General features: G+C 37.1%; 1 protein-coding gene across 2 annotated transcripts in view; it reads right to left on the bottom strand.

The window, feature by feature from the left end:
- The window catches only part of EFCAB3 (EF-hand calcium binding domain 3), a 40,272-nt gene extending 31,197 nt beyond the window's left edge, over positions 1-9,075 (bottom strand). The window contains exons 1-2 of one of the 2 annotated variants that reach the window (XM_036837191.1): positions 9,034-9,075; positions 1,438-1,528 (exon numbers count right to left, since the gene is read on the bottom strand). In XM_036837191.1, the coding sequence (XP_036693086.1) occupies positions 1,438-1,511 (74 nt within the window). In that variant the 5' untranslated portion in view covers positions 1,512-1,528; positions 9,034-9,075. Of the gene's footprint in view, positions 1-1,437; positions 1,529-8,638 lie in introns of both variants that reach the window. The other variant, XM_036837190.1, reaches the window with a different exon arrangement.
- Positions 9,076-18,846: the final 9,771 nt, after the last annotated feature.

Below are 18,846 nucleotides of genomic sequence, written 5' to 3' on the forward strand. Positions count from 1 at the left end.
AGCAATTAAAAAAGTAAAACTATAAGAAATACTAAACATGGTAGTTAAATAAAAAAATTATAGTTTATGAATTTAGTATCCTCTACAGTGTCTACTAGATTCAGCCCATTTTTAAAGAGGACCTGGTAAAATAGGAGGTGAAATGCACCATTCTCAATTGTTCTGACACGGAATTTGATCTAATTGGTCTTATTTTTCTCAGCTTTTACTAACATTGATATCTTCTAGTGTTTGCTTTTCATTACCAACTTGATGCCTTTACTCAGATTGGTTATTTTATATTCGTTGTATTTTTAAATATAAACAGATTTCTTTTTCATGATATAAAAGATGCAGTGGATGGAGAAATATGAAGTTCTCAAGAAGCAAGAAGAAAGTAGAAGCCCAGGCAATGTAAGTTCTTTATTAGCTACGTTTAAAAAATCATACTCATGGCAGAATTTCAAATCTTATCTTGGATCAAACATGGGAAATAGTTTTTTTATTTTACAGTGTTTCAAAGGTTCAGAGAACTTTAGATTTGGAATGAACCCAGTCTAGCCTCTCATCTCATGTAGGAATTCCCTCTACATGTGGTATTATCTAGTCTTTGCTTGACTACTTTCAGTGACAAGGAAGTCACTACTTCAAAAGATAGTTCGTGATGAAGGGTAAGGGAACAATGAGATCAAGGGATTTGGCTGCTATAAGGTTGTCTTACCCACAACCTGATAAAAAAGTCCGTAATATATTCCTGTAGAATGGCATAGTCAAGGACACTAGGAGAAATACTCTCAAAGTGGCAAAGAAAATGGATAATTGTGAGAGAAGAGAGAGGCTTTTCTTCTTATGATCTGATAAAATTTACATCAGGCTTTCATTTTCAGTCATTAGTGGCTACTGTTTATTGGAATTTGTAGTTATCAGATTGAGAAAAAGCTATTGTTAATGTCACAGGCAAACCTCCCTTCCCAATTTTAGCTCAAGGTTAGTCATAGCTAATTTATCAGATTTCATTTTACTGGCCATTTTTGAGCTACATACTCTTTCTCTATATTCTGACTCTTAGGGGTTTATGATCCTCTAAGTTTATTCTCCTTTAAACTGGCACTTGAAATGTCTTAATGTGTAACTGACAACTCCTTTAGCCTTCTGACAACCTTCTTCATCTGGGGTATTCTGTCCCCTCACACAAAAATAGCCTCTCATTTGGGAGAATAGGAAGGAGAGCTCTTTGTTTCTCTAATCAAAAAGTATATATATATATCTTTCTTTTCATAAAAAAATCTTTATCTTCAATTCAGATGTTTTGTTTTATAATTAACTTTATCACACAATAGATATTTGAAGAACATTCTAACTTGTTTCATTATAGCCTTTATGAGTATTTAATATATTCATCACCTTAATAATTCTTTATCTTAATATATTGATCACCTTAATAAATTCATTACTTACCTCTTGCCATGGAAGTTGGGTACTTTTGTTGAAGGATTCAGTTTAAGTTTTGCTTTAATATCAGAAACTGCCATGTGGCCAGTAACTCTGTCTGGAATTCAGAAGATACAGTTAAGGATCAAATGACAGATTAATTTGTTTATATTCTTTTACAACTTTCCCAGCTCGAGACCTGGAGTTTGAAGTGCAGGGCCTCATGGAATGGAAATATGTGCAAATGCAAGTTAGAGGTATGTGCAAAGTTAGAAGGCCATGTGGGCGGGTCCCTTTACTATCCCAAGATCTCTAAGCGAAACTTCTTGCCATTGCTCCTCCTGCAAATAGTATCATTCTGATCCTATATAAAAATAAATGGTAAAGCATTCTGCAAATATGTAGAAAAAGTTATTTAAAGACAAAATTTATTTTTAAAAAGTGTTTTTCATCTCATAATTGACAGAGAATAAAATGTTATAGCATTTGCAAAATATTTACCTAATTGTTTATATCTTGGATAGCTGCCTGGTAGTAAGTAGATTTTCCCAGGGTTTCCTTCTGGGAGGTCCACCCCTGCCCTATCAGTTCTTATGAACCCACTGGTCTTTTTTAAAAATAAGAATAGGGGTGGGATATAATGCTGCTTTGCTACCTTAAATCTCCCTGAATGGACTATTAACCACTAAGGACTCCCTAGTCCTTCCTTTCTACTTCTGCATAGTTTAAGAATCAGAACCTATGGACCAGAAGCTGGGTTGGTAGGGCTTCTCCCTTTTATTGTTGGTCTTATCTCTCTAATTATCTTTTTTAATATAAATTTATTTATTTATATATATTTATTTATTTTTGGCTGCATTGGGTCTTCGTTGCTGCACGCGGGCTTTCGCTAGTTGCGGCGAGCGGGGGCTACTCTTTGTTGCGGTGCGCGGGCTTCTCATTGCGGTGGCTTCTCTTGTTGCGGAGCACAGGCTCTAAGCACATGGGCTTAAGCAGTTGTGGCGCACTGGCTCAGTAGTTATGGTGCGCGAGCTCAGTAGTTGTGGCTCGTGGGCTCTAGAGCGCAGGCTCAGTAGTTGTGGCGCATGGGCTCAGTAGTTATGGCACGTGGGCTCAGTAGTTATGGCACGTGGGCTCAGTAGTTGTGGCTCGCGGGCTCTAGAGCACAGGCTCAGTAGTTGTGGCACATGGGCTTAGTTGCTCTGCAGCATGTGGGATCTTCCCGGCCTAGGGCTCGAACCCGTGTCTCCTGCACTGGCAGGCGGGTTCTTAACCACTGTGCCACGAGGGAAGTCCTCTAATTATCTTTTTAATATATAGAGTGTATTAAGTAGTTCACTGAAAAGAAAACTGGGTTGCTGACTTAGGAACAGCAGACAATCATACACTATTAAACCATGAAGAAAAAGTCTCTGAATGTTTGGTTAGAGTTCAGTCAATTTTCCTAAGTCTTTACCTCAGACTCTGGAAAACTGTTGCTTCTAAACAACTCAATTACATGTGCTCAAAATCTGGAAACCTACCACAGAGCTGGGAACTCCGGAGAGGCTCAACAATGTAGGCAGTTGAAAGGTGCTGTGAAATCATCCTCATGGCTCAAAATAATCATTACTTTAAAAAAGTACCTTCAATCTCTCACTGAGATGATAGATTAAAAAAAAAAAGGACTCCTTGTAGATTCCTACAAAATCTGGATATTTACCTACTTCTAAGTGGTGCTACTTTACAACTTCTGGGCTTCAGTCAGATCAAGAATCCAATAAAGGGTTTGTTCCATCACACAACTGTGACCTCATTCACTTCTCAGGCTCAGGTCCAGGTAAGAATGACCCACAAGCTCCTTCCAGCTTTAGAGTAACTGTGATTTCAATGTGGTTCATTCGGCACCCTCAGGTTATGTGTGGGTATGAGTTACAGAATCAGAATATTTTGACACTGATTGGATTTCGGGGAAGGGGAAGTTTTAAAAAAAATTCTGTATTAATATATTTTCATGTTAAACATTGGTGAATTGAAAGTTGTTGAAGTAAAAAATTTTACCCAGTTCCCTTGGTTGAATGCTGATTAGGAACCATTTCATTGTTTACATCCAGAAAGAGGGAAAAATCAAACTCTCACAGGTTTTAGTCTATAGTGTTATCGAAAAGAGTGATTTTAAAAGAGCAATTAAGGAAAGTATTATAATTGTTTTAATCAGAAATTTTCAAGATCTGACAGGTCTCACAGTATTTAAATCATCTAAGCACAGAAGTTAGGAGTGTCTCTAGTCTTCATGATGGCTAAGCACAGATACCTCTGGCAGCAAAGGCTTAGCTTGAGCCCCCCAAGTTGTTTCAGGCTTCACTTGTTAGCTGCAATTCTAGAGATTTTCTATTCCTGCTCTGGGGTTTTTATTTATTATGTGCATAATTTGACTTTTCCCTAGTCTGTCCAAACTTGGTATATTACCTTTCATTCTGGCTAGGGATATAGAGGAAAGAAAGGGAAGGTTTAATTTACAAATTAAACAAATATTTAATTAGGGCCTACTATGTTAGGGGCTACCAAGACTTAAAATGAAGTTAATGACCACCATTCTACCTTCTGTTTCTATGAATTTGACTACTCTAGGAACCTCATATAAGTAGAATCATACAGTATTTGTGACTTGAATATTTCACTTAGCATAGTATCCTCAAGGTTCATCCATGTTGTATCATGTATCAGAATTTCCTTCCTTTTTAAGGATGAATAATATTGCATTATATGTACCACATTTTACTTATTTATCTGTTGATGGACACTTGGGTTGCTTCCACCTTTTGGCTATCATAAATAATGTTGCTGTGACACACTGGTGTACAAATATCTCTTCAAGACCCTGCTTTCAATCTTTTGAATATACACCAGAAGTGGAATTGCTGGATCACATGGTAATTCTATTTTTAATGTTTTGAAGAAATATTGTTTTCCATAGTGGCCACCATTTTACATTCCAACCAACAGTGCATAAGAGTTCTAATTTCTCCACATCCTTACCAATACTTGTTGTTTTCTGTTTGATAGTAGCCACCCTGATGGGTATGAGGTGATATATCATTGTGGTTTTGATTTGCGTTTTCCTAATGATTAGTGATTTTGAGTGTCTTTTTACAAGCTTGTTGGTTATTGTAATATCTACTGTAGAAACATGTCTGTTCAAGCCTTTTGCCCACTTTCTATCAGTTGTTGTTGTTGTTGTTATTGAGTTATGGGAGTTCTTTATATATTCTGGATATTAATCCCTTATTAGATATGTGATTTGCAAATGTTTTCTTTCTGTAAGTTGCCTTTTCACTCTGTTGATTGTGTTCTTTGTTGCCTATGCTTTTGGTGTCATTTCCAAGAAATCATTGCCAAACCCAATGTCATGAAGCTTTTCTCCTATGTTTTCTTCTAAGAGTTTTAGGTTTTGTGTGTAGGGAGAAGTAGAATTTTAACACGTAGCACGTAGCTCCTAGGGAAGAGTAGTCTAGAGTGAAAGAAGAGCAAAAGCACGTAGAGTAATCATGGGAGCCTGGGAGACAAGGACCTGTTCAAGACTTCATGAAGTGAGATAATGGGAGCAAAAAAGATTAGGTATTTGGGCTAGGGTTGGTTATTAGAACAGAGATTGCAAATTTGATCCCCATACAAGTTTTATTTGGCTTAAGTAACATTAAAATTTTTTTTGAATTTCATAAATGAAAACATGGGTAATTTAAAAGTTATCAGTTTATGACTTCTGAAAAGCCCAAAGATCAGAGAACACATGGCCCACATTCCTGCTTAGCAATAATTGGCAGGAGCAGAAAAACTGTCACCCCTTTAACTGGAACCTAAGGTTTCCTGATTGCCACAGTCCCCCTCATTTTTTCTAGTCTCTTATACCCAGCATGTCACTCACTTAATATGTTTTTTTTTAAAAATAAACTTATTTATTTATTTATTTATTGGCTGTGTTGGGTCTTCGTTGCTGCACACGGGCTCTCTCTAGTTGCAGTGAGCGGGCGCTACTCTTTGTTGTGGTGAGTGGGCTTCTCATTGTCGTGGCTTCTCTGTTGCGGAGCACGGGCTCTAGGTGTGCAGGCTTTGGTAGTTGTGGCACGTGGGCTCAGTACTTGTGGCTTGCGGGCTCTAGAGCTCAGGCTCAGTAGTTCTGGCGCATGGGCTTAGCTGCTCCGCGGCATGTGGGATCTTCCCCGGCCAGGGCTCAAACCCATGTCCCCTGCATTGGCAGGCAGATTCTCAACCACTGCACCACCAGGGAAGCCCTTAACATGGTTTCTGTGGATACATGTACATCTTGATTGTTAAGCTAAGGGAGTCTAGGCTTTATTAGCATTGGGGAATTCTGAAGATATTTAAGTAGGGATGTTGCATAAATATAGCTGTTTTCTATAGGAATTAATTCAACTATATCAATCTAAGAATTGCCTAGGCTCATATTCCCTTCTGATTTTATGAAGAATAAAAAGGAAGTGACTATTAGATGAGGGAGAACATCTAGTATTAGGCTTCTTCCTATGTAGTACTGTTCACCAAAGGAGAAAGGAGCTTTATGGGAAAAGGTTGTGTCTCAATGTGATTTATAATTTGTGGACTCTGAAAACCTAACATTTCAGGGTAATGTCTAATTCATCCTGTATGGTTAAAGATATATGAGCCTTAAGGAGAAGAGAATCTCACCAGTTACTTCAGTTACCAGACCAACGGGAACTGGATTTTTCAGGGGGAAAAAAAAGTAGCTACCTCCCTCTTAGAGATGCTGCCCCTGTAGGCGAATCAGGCTTTACAGGCAGATGCCCTTCACTTCTCTCCCTGGCTCTTTTGTTTTCACTAAGTGTGTAAGTACCTTGAGGTCAGAAGCTTAATATTCTATTTTCCCAACATTGGCTCTGGCCATTGAACATAGGTAGTCAATGAATGACTAGGGAAAGGCAAGATGTTCCTTCCTTTTGGGGCAGAGATTTTGTGCTTCACCATTTCTCCCTCCTCTTAGGCTTTCCTCAACCTCCATCACCCAGAAATCATCAGGGTATGGCAGCATGAAGGAACTGACTATTATTTCCCACTTCAAGTCTGGTAACCTGGGTAGACAAAATTCTCTGGGTTGGCCTAACCCTGATGAGCCCCAGTTCCTCTCTTGCTCCCTCCTGACTAGTTTAGATTAATGATGGAGATATTTGCAGAAATTAGAAGGCTTACTCCTGGGACTTCCCTGGTGGTCCAGTGGGTAAGACTCCATGCTCCCAGCGCAGGGGGCCTGGGTTCGATCCCTGGTCGGGGAATGAGATCCTGCATGCATGCTGCAACTAAGAGTCCGCATGCCACAACTAAGAGTCCACATGCTTCAATTAAGAAGTCCGCATGCCACAACGAAGATCCCATGTGCCGCAATAAGACCCGGTGCAGTCAAAAATAAATAAATAAATAATAAATAAATAAATTTTTAAAAAGAAGGCTTACTCTTCTTTACGCAATACCATTTAAGTTATTATGCATGCAAACCAACTAGTTATAAGTTTTAAATTTAGTGTACACCAACATGGATGGTTTTTGGAGCAGCAACTATGTAAATGTACAGCAAAAAACCCTTACTCCCATACCACCCAACCAAGTCAGGGAGAGCAAGGATGTGAGAGGGCTTACAAAATCACATATAGAAGCAATAAGAGGAAAAGATAGAGAAATATGTGGCAACCACTTGCTCATCCTTGTTGATTTTTTCTTGAGAGTCAATCCAGAATGTCAGAAAATTTTCCTAGCACCAACTTAACCGCAAGTTATAATAATAGATTGCTTAACCCATGTTCTGCAGATCACTAAATACTCGGATTTTTAATATCTCCTCTTTATATAATATTTGAATCCATATGGATTTCATTTAGTTTCTTCACTAGTTCAACAAATATAATAGCATTTAACCAGTCTCTTATTCATTCATCTGTTCATCTCAGGAAATGATAATTCCATCTTTCCAGGCCTATGCTCCATCCTTTGTTGAAGCCAAAACGCTTGGAATATGCTTCAATCCTCTTCTTTTGTGTTCTACATCTAATCCAATTCATCCATTTCATAAGTACATTTTTAGTGCCTATTATGTTCTCAGCCCTGGGATATCTATCAGGAAATGCTGTTGATTCCATCTTCAAAATATATAAGTAACTCAACCACTCTCACCACCTCCACCTCTACTTCCTGCTCTGGATTACTGCAAAGACCTCCAAACTGGTCTCCCTTCTTCTGCTCTTGCTGTATCCACCCCTGCCAAGTCTCTTCTACACAGGCACCAGGACAGTCCTTTAAAAACTTAAGTCAGATCATGTCCTATCTCTGTTCAAATCCTCATTTTCCTGTGTTACTCAGGAAAAAACCCCAATCTTTACAATAGCCTTCAGGGTTTATATGATCAGCTACTCCCCACACTTGCACCACCCCCTTCCCCCAAAAGGAACTTCTCATTGCACAGTCCTGGACTTGTACAGTGCATAGCTTATGTGGCTCAATGTGGTGGTCCCGTCCCCTACCTCTGTGACCTTATCTCTTCCTACATTGCCCTCGCTCACTCTGTTCAGCCACAATGGCCTCTTAACTCTTTCTCAAATATTACGAGCATGCTCTTGTATAAGGGCTTTTGCACTTGCTCTTCCCTCTGCGTGGAGTGCTCTTGCTCCAGACTTCTGCTCCCTGGTCTCCTTAGCTTTTTGCTTAAATGCCCTTTATCAGTGAGTCTTTTCTTGATTAACTTCCTCCACTTACAGTATCCCCTATACCCATTTTCTTTGCTTTATTTTCTCTGTAATCTCTGTCATACTATTATTTGTTTATTGTGTATATCTCTTCACTAGAAAGTAAGCTCCATGAGAGTAGTGAGCTTTGTCCCAAGCATGTACAATAATACTTGGCACACGGTAGACTATGATTGTTAAGTGAATGGATACACGCATCCCTTCATTGCTTCAGCAGACACCTACTAACTGCAGGTACAGAGAATAAAAAGACTTACAAGATGGCATGTCTGGGTAGGGGATTAAGAGGTACAAACTACTGTGTATAAAATAATTAAGGATACATTATACAGCACACGGAATATAGCCAATACTTTATAATAACTATAAATGGAGTATAATCTATAAAAAATTTGAATCACTGTGCTGTGCACTTGAAACTAATATAATATTGTAAATCAACTATACCTCAAAAAAAAAAAAAAAGATGGTATGCCTACCCTAAAGTAGCTGACAGGGAAGTGGGACAAGTTCACCCAAATTCAGGTTTCTATAATCTGTGAGTGAATAGTGGTGACAGAAATCATCAAAATTAATAGGGTAGAATACATAAGGAACTAAACTATCCTGGGGAGTAGGTATGTATTATAATTTAGCTACATCAGTACTCATCTATTCGGAACCAAATGGGATGAAGGGCTGAATTCACTTAATTTACTGGTGGGCATATCCTAGGTAGTTTAGAATTGGTGGACTGGTATGATACTTATCTGTAGGGCTGATGGTCCCAGGACATAAGCTGGGTTCCACAGCTTGGTGCACTGGATAGATGGAAGGTGCTTTGGGGTTAGGACTTAAGTTTGGGGCCAGCCTGTTGTTTATTATTTCCACTCACAGAGCTTGACAAGCAAACGGGCATGGATTCTGAGTCCTTGTGCTTTTCTTTTCTTTTTTTTTAGCAGATATGTTTTTGGGTCAGTCCTGCAATTAAAAAAAATTAAAATCTAATTCACATAACATAAAATTTACACTTTTGAAAGTGTACAATTCAGTGGTTTTTAGTATCTTTACAAAGTTGTATAACCATTACCACTATCTAATTCCAGAACAGTCCCATCACCCAAAAACAAACCCTGTACCCATTAGCTGCTACTCCCCATTCTCCCTTCCCACAGTGGCTGTCTCCTGGCAACCACTAATCTATCTTTTGACTGTATGACTTTGCCTATTCTGGACATTTAATAAAAGTAGAATTATGCAATTTGTAGCCTTTTGTGTCTGGCTTCTTTCTCTTAGCATGATGTCTTCAAAGTGCATCTATGTTGTGGCATGTATCAGTACTTCATTCCTTTTTATAGCTGAATAATATTCCATTGTATGGGTATACCATATTTTGTTTATCCATCCATCATTTGATGGACATTTGGATTGTCTTTGCTTTTTGACTATTATGAATCATGCTGCTATGAACATTTTTGTATAAGTTCTTATGTGGACATATGTTTTCATTTCTCTTTGGTATATCCCTAGGAGTGGAATTGCTTGGTCATATGGTAACTATGTTTCACATTTTGGGGACTACCAAACTCTTTCCCACAGCAGCTGCACCATTTTATATTCCCACCAGCAGTGCATGAGAACTCCGATTTCTCCATATCCTTATCAACATTTGTTACTGTCTTTTTCAAATTATAATCATCCTAGTGGGTGTGAAGTGATATCTCATGGTTTTGATTTTCATTTCTCTAATGATTAATGGTGTTGAACATCTTTTTATGTGCTTACTAGTCATTTTTATATCTTCTTTTGAGAAATTTCTATTTAGATCTTTTGCCCATTATTAAAATTGGGTTACTTGTCTTTTTCTTGTTGAGTTAACAAGCTTTCTTTATATGTTTTAGATACTAGACCCTTAACAGATATATCATTTACAAATATTTTCTCCTATGCTGTGGGTTGTTTTTTCACTTTCTTGACAGTGAAGACCTTTCAGCCACAAAAGTTAGTCCTAGAATTTTAAAGCTGAAAGAGAACCGATAGATCATCCATCTAATTCACTTTTTTCATTTTATTGATAAGGACACTAAAGCCCAATGAGTTGAATTAATTTCTTTAGTGGCAGAGTTAGGAACAACTGCTTTGTATAACTGCACTGTAAATTGCACCAAATAGGTTACAATGTAGGGATGAAAACAATTCATCACAGTTGAAACCATTGGAAAACAATATGAAATACCTAATAATCACATGTGATGCAGCATGATGTGTACTATAAAGGCAAAAGGAACTCAGAAAAACAATCAGAGAGATAATGGTGTTCAAACACATGTCAACAAGTAGATAGAGGGTAGTAACTGATAAAACAATTAGGGAAAATAACTATGGGATTAAGAAATATAAGTCAAAGTATTAAACCCCATCATTACAATGCCTTCACATCAGGCTTCACTCACCTTTAGTATCATCTGTGATTTTCATCAACTTCTGTAGAAGCACCATTCCTTTTGATTAAAGACAAGATTCAGAGTCAAAATTATATAAATTTCTTAAGTTATGAAAAGTAGAATAGGAGGACGTAATTTTATATTAATTTTTCCTTAGATGAGTGGGAAACTGAAGAAAATGTTAGTTATATCTGATATACATCTTAATTAAAATTGCTTCTTTTCGTGCCTTACTGTCTCAAACTCCAAAAAACATTTTTTTGAAAAGCATTATAGAGTCAGCATTGAAGATTGAAGTCAAGAGTATTCATTTATCATCTTTTAGGATGTGAGGAAGTGAAGTAACTTTGGAAACCTGTTGACTCAATAGCAGGATGCTCTGCTACCCATTTCATTTTCATTAGTGCGTTGGTTATGAACTGTTGACTAATTACATACCTTTTAATGATACAGGTATTTCTTTCTAGTGGATTCTCCTGTGAAATGTGTGGGTACAATATATGTCATAATATTAACTGTAGAATCTCCTACCCTCAGTCCACTCCATCCCACAGCCAGAAAAACAACAGCCAAACAAATACCTTAAAAGTACTAATTCAACTCTTTTCTCAAAACATGGGGTAGTTTGGTTTTCTAAATGTGAGGAGATTAACTCTCAGAAAAAAAATTTCTCAGTTACCGAGGTTTGGTTTAGTTTGGTTAGATAAAGCCAATAATGTACTGTTTTAATACCAGGAAAGGTCAGTGGCAGGTTATGGAAACCTGGAAAATTCTGTGGTAACTTTAGGCTGTCAAGGTGGTACAGGGCAACATATCATGCAGAAAGCAGTACACATAAAGTATATATATTTTCTTTATGGGAGGGGAGATAGTAATATTAATATAAAACACATAATATGTAGAATTAAGAAAAACTGATCAAACTCCTTTTATTTCTTCTCCCTCCTTCCTCCCCTACCCCATTCTCTCTCTCATTCTCTCATTCTTTTCTTCTTTATTGCTTGGCTCTTCTCCCTGCCTAGACATTAGTTTGCTAAAGGCATCCTATGCCATTTTTGGATATTGTATGGGGCACCAGTCTGCCCAACTCTGGTTGGGAATGTGACTTGGAAGATATCTGTTCCTGACAAGAAGCAGAATTTATTTTTATACAGTATTTTTTTTTCTAAATATGTAGTAGAGTTTCTCTATATTCCTAATGAGTGTGATTTTTAAAATTCTCAGATAGAACCCCACAACCCAAGCACAACTGAAGGTCAGAGTGGAATTTTGAATGTTCACCATCAAATGACATAAATATTAGCAGGTCTTGAAGTTGTTCATATAAATGTGTCATTTTCATGTTTGTGCCTAGGTAACTGAAATCTACCTTTATTCCTTAGAAAAACAGAAATGGTGAAATAGGAATTGGGGAAAAAGATTTTTGTGTGAAAAATGTTACTGTCTAAAAAGTGACTGTCTAGTCATCTGAAATTTGAGTGTGAAAACTTAAATCACAGTAGTACATGTTTGAATGCACACAAAAGTCAATATAGTATTCAGAAATAAAATCTGTTCCCTTAATACCTATATCTACACAGAAAATTTAGTAAGTGGAAATTGAGTATTATTTGGTGAGTTTGTGGAATAGACACTACTATTTGTAATTTCTAAAATTATAAAATATACTTTTAAATGTCTAAATTTTCTTTAATGCACTGTAGATTTCACAGAATAAAATATATTTTGGTGTCAGCAAGTGGAACGGGGCTTTTACAGTGACGAAAGCAAGAGGGTGAGCAGGGTGGGCATGTGAAATGTGTATGTTTGATAGAGACTAGAAGGAAAAGAAACAAACAAAAAAGCAACACCACTAGGAAAACCAGGGAAGCAGGAGTGAAAGAAAAATAATCTATTAATAGAGACATGGAAAAGTTAAGAAAAATAGGGAAAAAGAAGAAATGGAAGAGGAGAAAGAAGAGTGATGGAAAGGTAAGCAGGCAAGACTGTGAAGTTGTGCTTTCTCAGCTTTGTAAATGGTTTTTTAACAATTGATTCTGATTTGGGTGACTCACTTAGGACTCACATAACTGTTTCTTCTGAGTGGCCCGGATTGGGAGGGTTATCTCAAGAATGACCTCAATACAGCTGCTTGGGTTAGTGAATGTTTAATTATGTGAAAGCAGGAAACTAGAACCTCTAATAGTCAGTCAATCAATAAGCATTTATTGAGCATATACTATGTATTCAAAAACTAAGCCTTGCTGAAAAGCAGGAACTTTGCTTGTCTCTTTTTCATCTTTGAACTTTCTTTTTTTACACTGCTTGAGTACTCAGTAAACGCTTATTAATGAACTCAGATCTTATACATGACCACGGAGGATTACTTCCAGTATCCCTAAATTCAGCAGCATGGTTTTAAATGCTGGGGTTAAAGCCTACCAAAGAGACATTTCTGAAAGTTTTCTGGCACCGGCAACAGAAGCGGCAGTAGATGAGATAGAATGGACCTATTCAACGAGATCTTTTTCCTTTTACAAATTATAAAATAAAACAGCACTCACTTGGAAAGGTTAAGTGTGGGTACCCAGAATTTAAATTTATTTTCTCTTACCAAGATTCATTTTGTAGATACTTGCACAAAGTACCTTAAGTTATTTTTAAATTCTTGTTTTTGAAACACAATCAGGCTTTCAGAGACACATCAATTTTTTTTTTTTATCATACTCACTGAAAAACACTGGTGCAGAGAGCAAATTAAAATTACTTAAGAATGAAGTACAGACTGAGGTTGTGTGTGTGCTGAGGGAAAGAGGGCAGAAGACAAGTTTTACTTGCCTCTACTGATCAATTTCACATTATAATTTTCAAACCTTCCATTCATTCTTTTCTATGTAAGTACAGAACATAGTATTCTGGCCCTGGGAAAATTATTTTAGACATAAATGTGATAAGAGGCCTGCAAACAAAAAGTACTGAGATTATGTATTAAATTTTAGAAGCATCCAAAAAAGAAATTTTAGGTCATTAGACATACTTATCAACAGGTAAGATTTTAATATTAATAAGAAAATGGGAAAGTACATTGCAAGTGGGACTTTAAAGCTAAATGCACAAAAATTGTGTATGCATAAGGAAAAAAATTGGGGGTGATGAAATTACAGATTATCACTGGTGATAGAAGTAAGGATTATTCACATTTTTTTCGTTCTTTCATTTTGTGAATATAGAAATTTTCTGTAATGAATATGTATTACTTTTATAACCAAGAAAACACATATAAAATATGTTTTTAAAAAGAATTTTAAAATAAAATATAAAAATAAGTGCATAGCATCAGATTATCAATTTTACATTATATAAAAAATTTCTACTCACGTTTAAACTTCTTCAGGCCCTCCATTATTGAATGCACTTTAACCTTCCCATGTTCTATAAAACATTTTGAATCAGATACAGAAGAAGTCATATAGAAACTCATAAAAGCAGATAAAAGTTATGAAATTATTCAAATAACATGGCAGGCTGGAACTTCTTCCATGAGTTAGAAGAACTAGAGATAATATACTGGTTTGCTTTGGAATTGGATTAATTTTTCTCTCAGGTGAGTATGATGGAAAAAAGTATAAATCAATGACAGAACCATCTCAACTTCTTCAATGCAGTTTTTCTCTTCTGTGTTTCAAGGTATTACACTTCAGAGGTGGTACATGGGAAAGGGATATTACACAAAGCACCAGGGCTCGAGTCTGGCAGCATCTTTTCCAAACTCAGATAGATGACATTTTAAAAAGAGATATGAAGAGACTTTGTTGGTAAATGCTCAGAGTTGGAATAGGGAGAGAAGGACTTGCTGTTTTTTTGTTCTGACAGGTTTTTCTTGAGAATCAACCCATTTGAGATGGCATGTTTGTCACCACTGTGTATAGAGTATGCTTCTCTGACTGGAATGATCTTCTCACACTTGTTCAACTTCGGGTCTTCTCCAGGAAACCCCAGTCTTGACTGAACGCTCCTTTAGCGCCTTCTGCATACATTTATCACATTATATCGAAATTATTTTATGTGCCTATCTCTTCTGTTGAACCATAAGCTCTTTGAGGACAAGGGCTGTGACTCATTCACCTTGGTACTTTGCACAGAGCCTAGCACATGGGATCCCTTCCTTTAACGACTTAACAATCGTTGGGAGATAGTATAAGTTTGACCTAAGGAAGAGCACTAAAGGGGATCAGTCTGAGTACTGGAGAACACTGATGGGGAGGTGGAGGCGAACAGGACCAGAAAAAATAGGAAGAGAGTGGTTGATACCTGAGAAGTTAATGTGAATGCATGAGAAACCCAGAGATTTAAATACTGTATCTAGGACAGAATAGCACTTGCAGGAGAAAAGACTAAAGAGTAGCCTAGAAGAAGAGCAGCTGTGAGACAAGTGGGACTGAATGTTTCTTCCATGATGCCACCCAGTAAGAGAAGGGACAGAAAGGAACCCTGGGTGGCACCTTCAAGAATTCTGATAAAGAAGTAATTTTTTGGGTCTATAAAATGTCACACACTCTTGTTTCAAGACTAACAGCATACATCTCTTTCTCCCTTCCTCTCTCCAAAACTCTGAATATATTTCTAATGTTTCCTCCTCAGCAATGAAATGGGAGGCTGGAACTTGAAGAACAGAAACAAAAATGAAAATTCCCCTAAAGTAGGAATAGTGGCAGAATCTATGAGAATAAGGACATCTATTATTTAATTTTAATCAGTTTCAGTAAAATAAGCTACCAACCCAGCCTTGAGTTGAGAAATGACGGAATTAGGCAGCGTCCAGGGGAGTAACAGAATAAAAAAAGACAACAGCATAGTAGAGGAATGCAAAGCAGAGAATTCAAAGTAGAAAGTCAGAACCATTGGTGAGTAGGAGAAATATATGTCTCCCCTAACCTACCCAAGAGTCCCTAGATATTGGAGAGTTGCTGGGTTTCGTCTATACATGATAGTATGACAAATCAGTTCAGTGTTGGGAAATTTGTTTGCTATGTGGAAAAAAAATCCAAGTGGGATCCCTGTCTTACCATATGCAGAGGTGGTATACAGATGAATTAAAGACCTAAATGTGAAAGGTAAAATTATATAGTTAGTAGAAGTAGTAAAGAACAAGAAAATGAAGCGTTGGCAAATCTGGTGTTCATTACTGGGGCAGTGAATAGGTAAATTATGGTCATTGTATTGAAGGGATATTATGCAGCAGCCAGAATTAGATTGATTTATAGAAACACGGGTAAGTCTAAAAAATATAGTGTTGATTCACATCCACTAGGATGGCTAGAATTAAAAAGTCAGATAGTAACAAGTGTTGATGTGGGAGTGGAGGAATCAGAACCTTTATACATTGCTGGTGGGAATGCAAAATGATGCAGCCCCTTCGGAAAACAGTCTGGCAGTTCCTCAAATGGTTAAATGTAGAGTTATGACCCAGCAATCTCACTCCTAGGTATATACCCAAGAGAAATGAAATATGTCCACATGAAAAGTTGCACACAAATGTTTATAGCAGCATTATTCATAACAGCCAAAAGGTGGAAACAATCCTAATATCCATCAACTGATGAGTGGATAAATGAAATGAGATATATCCATACAATAGAATATTATTTGGCCATTAAAAGGAATGAAGTACTGATACATGCTACAACATGGACGAATTTTGAAAACATGTTAAGTGAAAGAAGCCAGTCACAAAAGACCACATATTTTATGATTCCATCTATATGAAATGTCCAGAAAAGGCAAATCTATAGACATAGAATGTAGATTAATGATTGCTTAGGGGTGGGAGGATAGGGAGTGAAAGCTAAAGTGTACAGTGCTTCTTTTTCAGGTGATGAAGATGTTTGAGAATGACTGTGGTGATAATTGCACATATCTGTGAATATTAAAAACCATTGAATTGTACACTTTTAGTGAATGAGTTATCTGGTATGTGAACTATATCTCAATAAAGCTATTAAAAATAATGTTGAGTGAAAAGAAATAGGGGTTTTATAGCACAATACCATTTAAGTAAATTAAATACCACACACACTGAATTTTTAAAGGGACATGTGTATATCTAAATAAACATGAGGAAGGTAGGTTGGAAGGACAAATATTAGATATAATAGAGAATGGACTTACGATGGGGGAAAGGAAATAGGAGTGGAAATAGGAGGTAAAGAGGAAAAATACAGTAAGTCCTCTAAATATGAACCTTCAAGTTGCGAACGTGCGTTCGCATGCCCAATCACATAAGTTAGTTTACGTGTCTGGTGTACATTGTCATGTGTGTGCATCCTCTACAAGTGGTTGTGCTTTTGTGTACTTTACTGTACAGTAGTGTATAGAGTACAGTAGTATAGTATCTTTATTACAAGCCTAGGACGTCTGGAAGCAAGTGTAAAAGCAGTGGTGATGTGACTGGTACTGTACTGTACTTTTCAAGGTACTGTACTGTAAGAATAAAAATGTTTTCTTTAGTTTTTGTGTTTGTTTTTTATGTATTATTTGTGTGAAAAGTATTATAAACCTATTACAGTACAGTACTATATAGCCGATTGTGTTAGTTGGGTACCTAGGCTAACTTTATTGGACTTATGAACAAATTGGACTTACAAATGTGCTCTTGGAATGGAACTTGTTCGTATGTAGGGGACTTACTGTAATAAAATAAAACACAAAGGGTCCTTGCATGGACCAATGGTGATAGTGTGCCATACTGATGAGTTTGATTAACTCAACTGTGTGCATCTGATATTTAAGAAAAAGTTCACCCTTCCCCTGAAGAAGTTTAACGTGCTGGTGAGATATGAAGGGAGAAGTATCTAGCAGGCAGCTAGAAACACAGTAGTGACAACAAATAATCCAGAGAGCAAAGGTTCTCAAACATTTTGGTCTCAGGACCTCTTTATATTCTTAAAAAATTTTGAGGACCTCCAAGAGTTGCAACTATGGATAATTACCCTATTAGATAATAAAACTGAGGAATAAAAAAATAATAATTCATTTTAAAATAGTAATAATAAATCCAGTATATGGTAACATACTTTTTAATGAAAAACATGTATCAATTGAAAATGAAAAATATAAATAAATTTCCCAAAAAGTTTAGTGGGAAAGGTAGTGCTATTGACTGAATATTTGTGTCCCCCCATCCCCCCAATAAAATCCTATTCCCAATGTGATGGTATTAGGAGGTGGGCCTTTGGGAGGTACTAGGATTAGATGAGATCTTGAGGATGGAGCCCTCGTAAGTGGGATTAGCGCCTTATGAGTCAGAAGAGAGCTTGCTGCCTGCTGCTCTCTGCCATGTGATGATATGAGAAGTTGGCAATCTGCAACCCAGAAGAGGACTTTCACCAGAACTCAACCATGCTAGCACCCTGATCTCTGACTTCTAGTCTCCAGAACTGTGAGAAATAAATTTCTGTCATTTACAAGCCACCCAGTTTACAGTATTTTTGTAATAATAGCCCAAGCTACGACAGCATTGTTTTACATTTTTTTAAAATTTTATTTATTTATTTTTGGTTGTGTTGGGTCTTCGTTTCTGTGTGAGGGCTTTCTCTAGTTGCGGCAAGCGGGCGCCACTCCTCATCGCGGTGCGTGGGCCTCTCACTATCGCGGCCTCTCTTGTTGCGGAGCACAGGCTCCAGACACACAGGCTCAGTAGTTGTGGCTCACGGGCCCAGCTGCTCCGTGGCATGTGGGATCTTCCCAGACCAAGGCTCGAACCCATGTCCCCTGCATTGGTAGGCAGACTCTCAACCACTGCGCCACCAGGGAAGCTCTGTTTTACATTTTTGTAAATCTCTTTAATGTTTGGCTTAACAGAAGACAGCTGGGATTCTCAGTCTGTTTCTGCATTTGATTTACTGTGATATGGTCACAGAGTTATGTAGTTGGAAAAGAAATATTTTAATAGCTTTTTCAGATATATCATGGGTGGGGGGTATGTCATGTAGCTTATGAAAAATGCTACTGTACACTTGTGAGTGAATGAAGGTGATAAAGGCAAATAATGTCTTTGTGTTAAATGTCTTTGTGTTAAAATAGTGTTATTTTAAAAATAGTTTTGCAAATATTTTCAACGGACAAGGGATTAATCTCCAAAATATACAAACAGCTCATGCAGCTCAATATCAAAAAAACAAAGAACCCAATCAAAAATGGGTGGAAGACCTAAATAGACATTTCTCCAAAGAAGACATACAGTTGGCCAAGAAGCACATGAAAAGATGCTCAACATCACTAATTAC

This window comes from Balaenoptera musculus, chromosome 20 (assembly GCF_009873245.2).
Source record: "Balaenoptera musculus isolate JJ_BM4_2016_0621 chromosome 20, mBalMus1.pri.v3, whole genome shotgun sequence".
NCBI classification, from domain to species: Eukaryota; Metazoa; Chordata; class Mammalia; order Artiodactyla; family Balaenopteridae; genus Balaenoptera; species Balaenoptera musculus.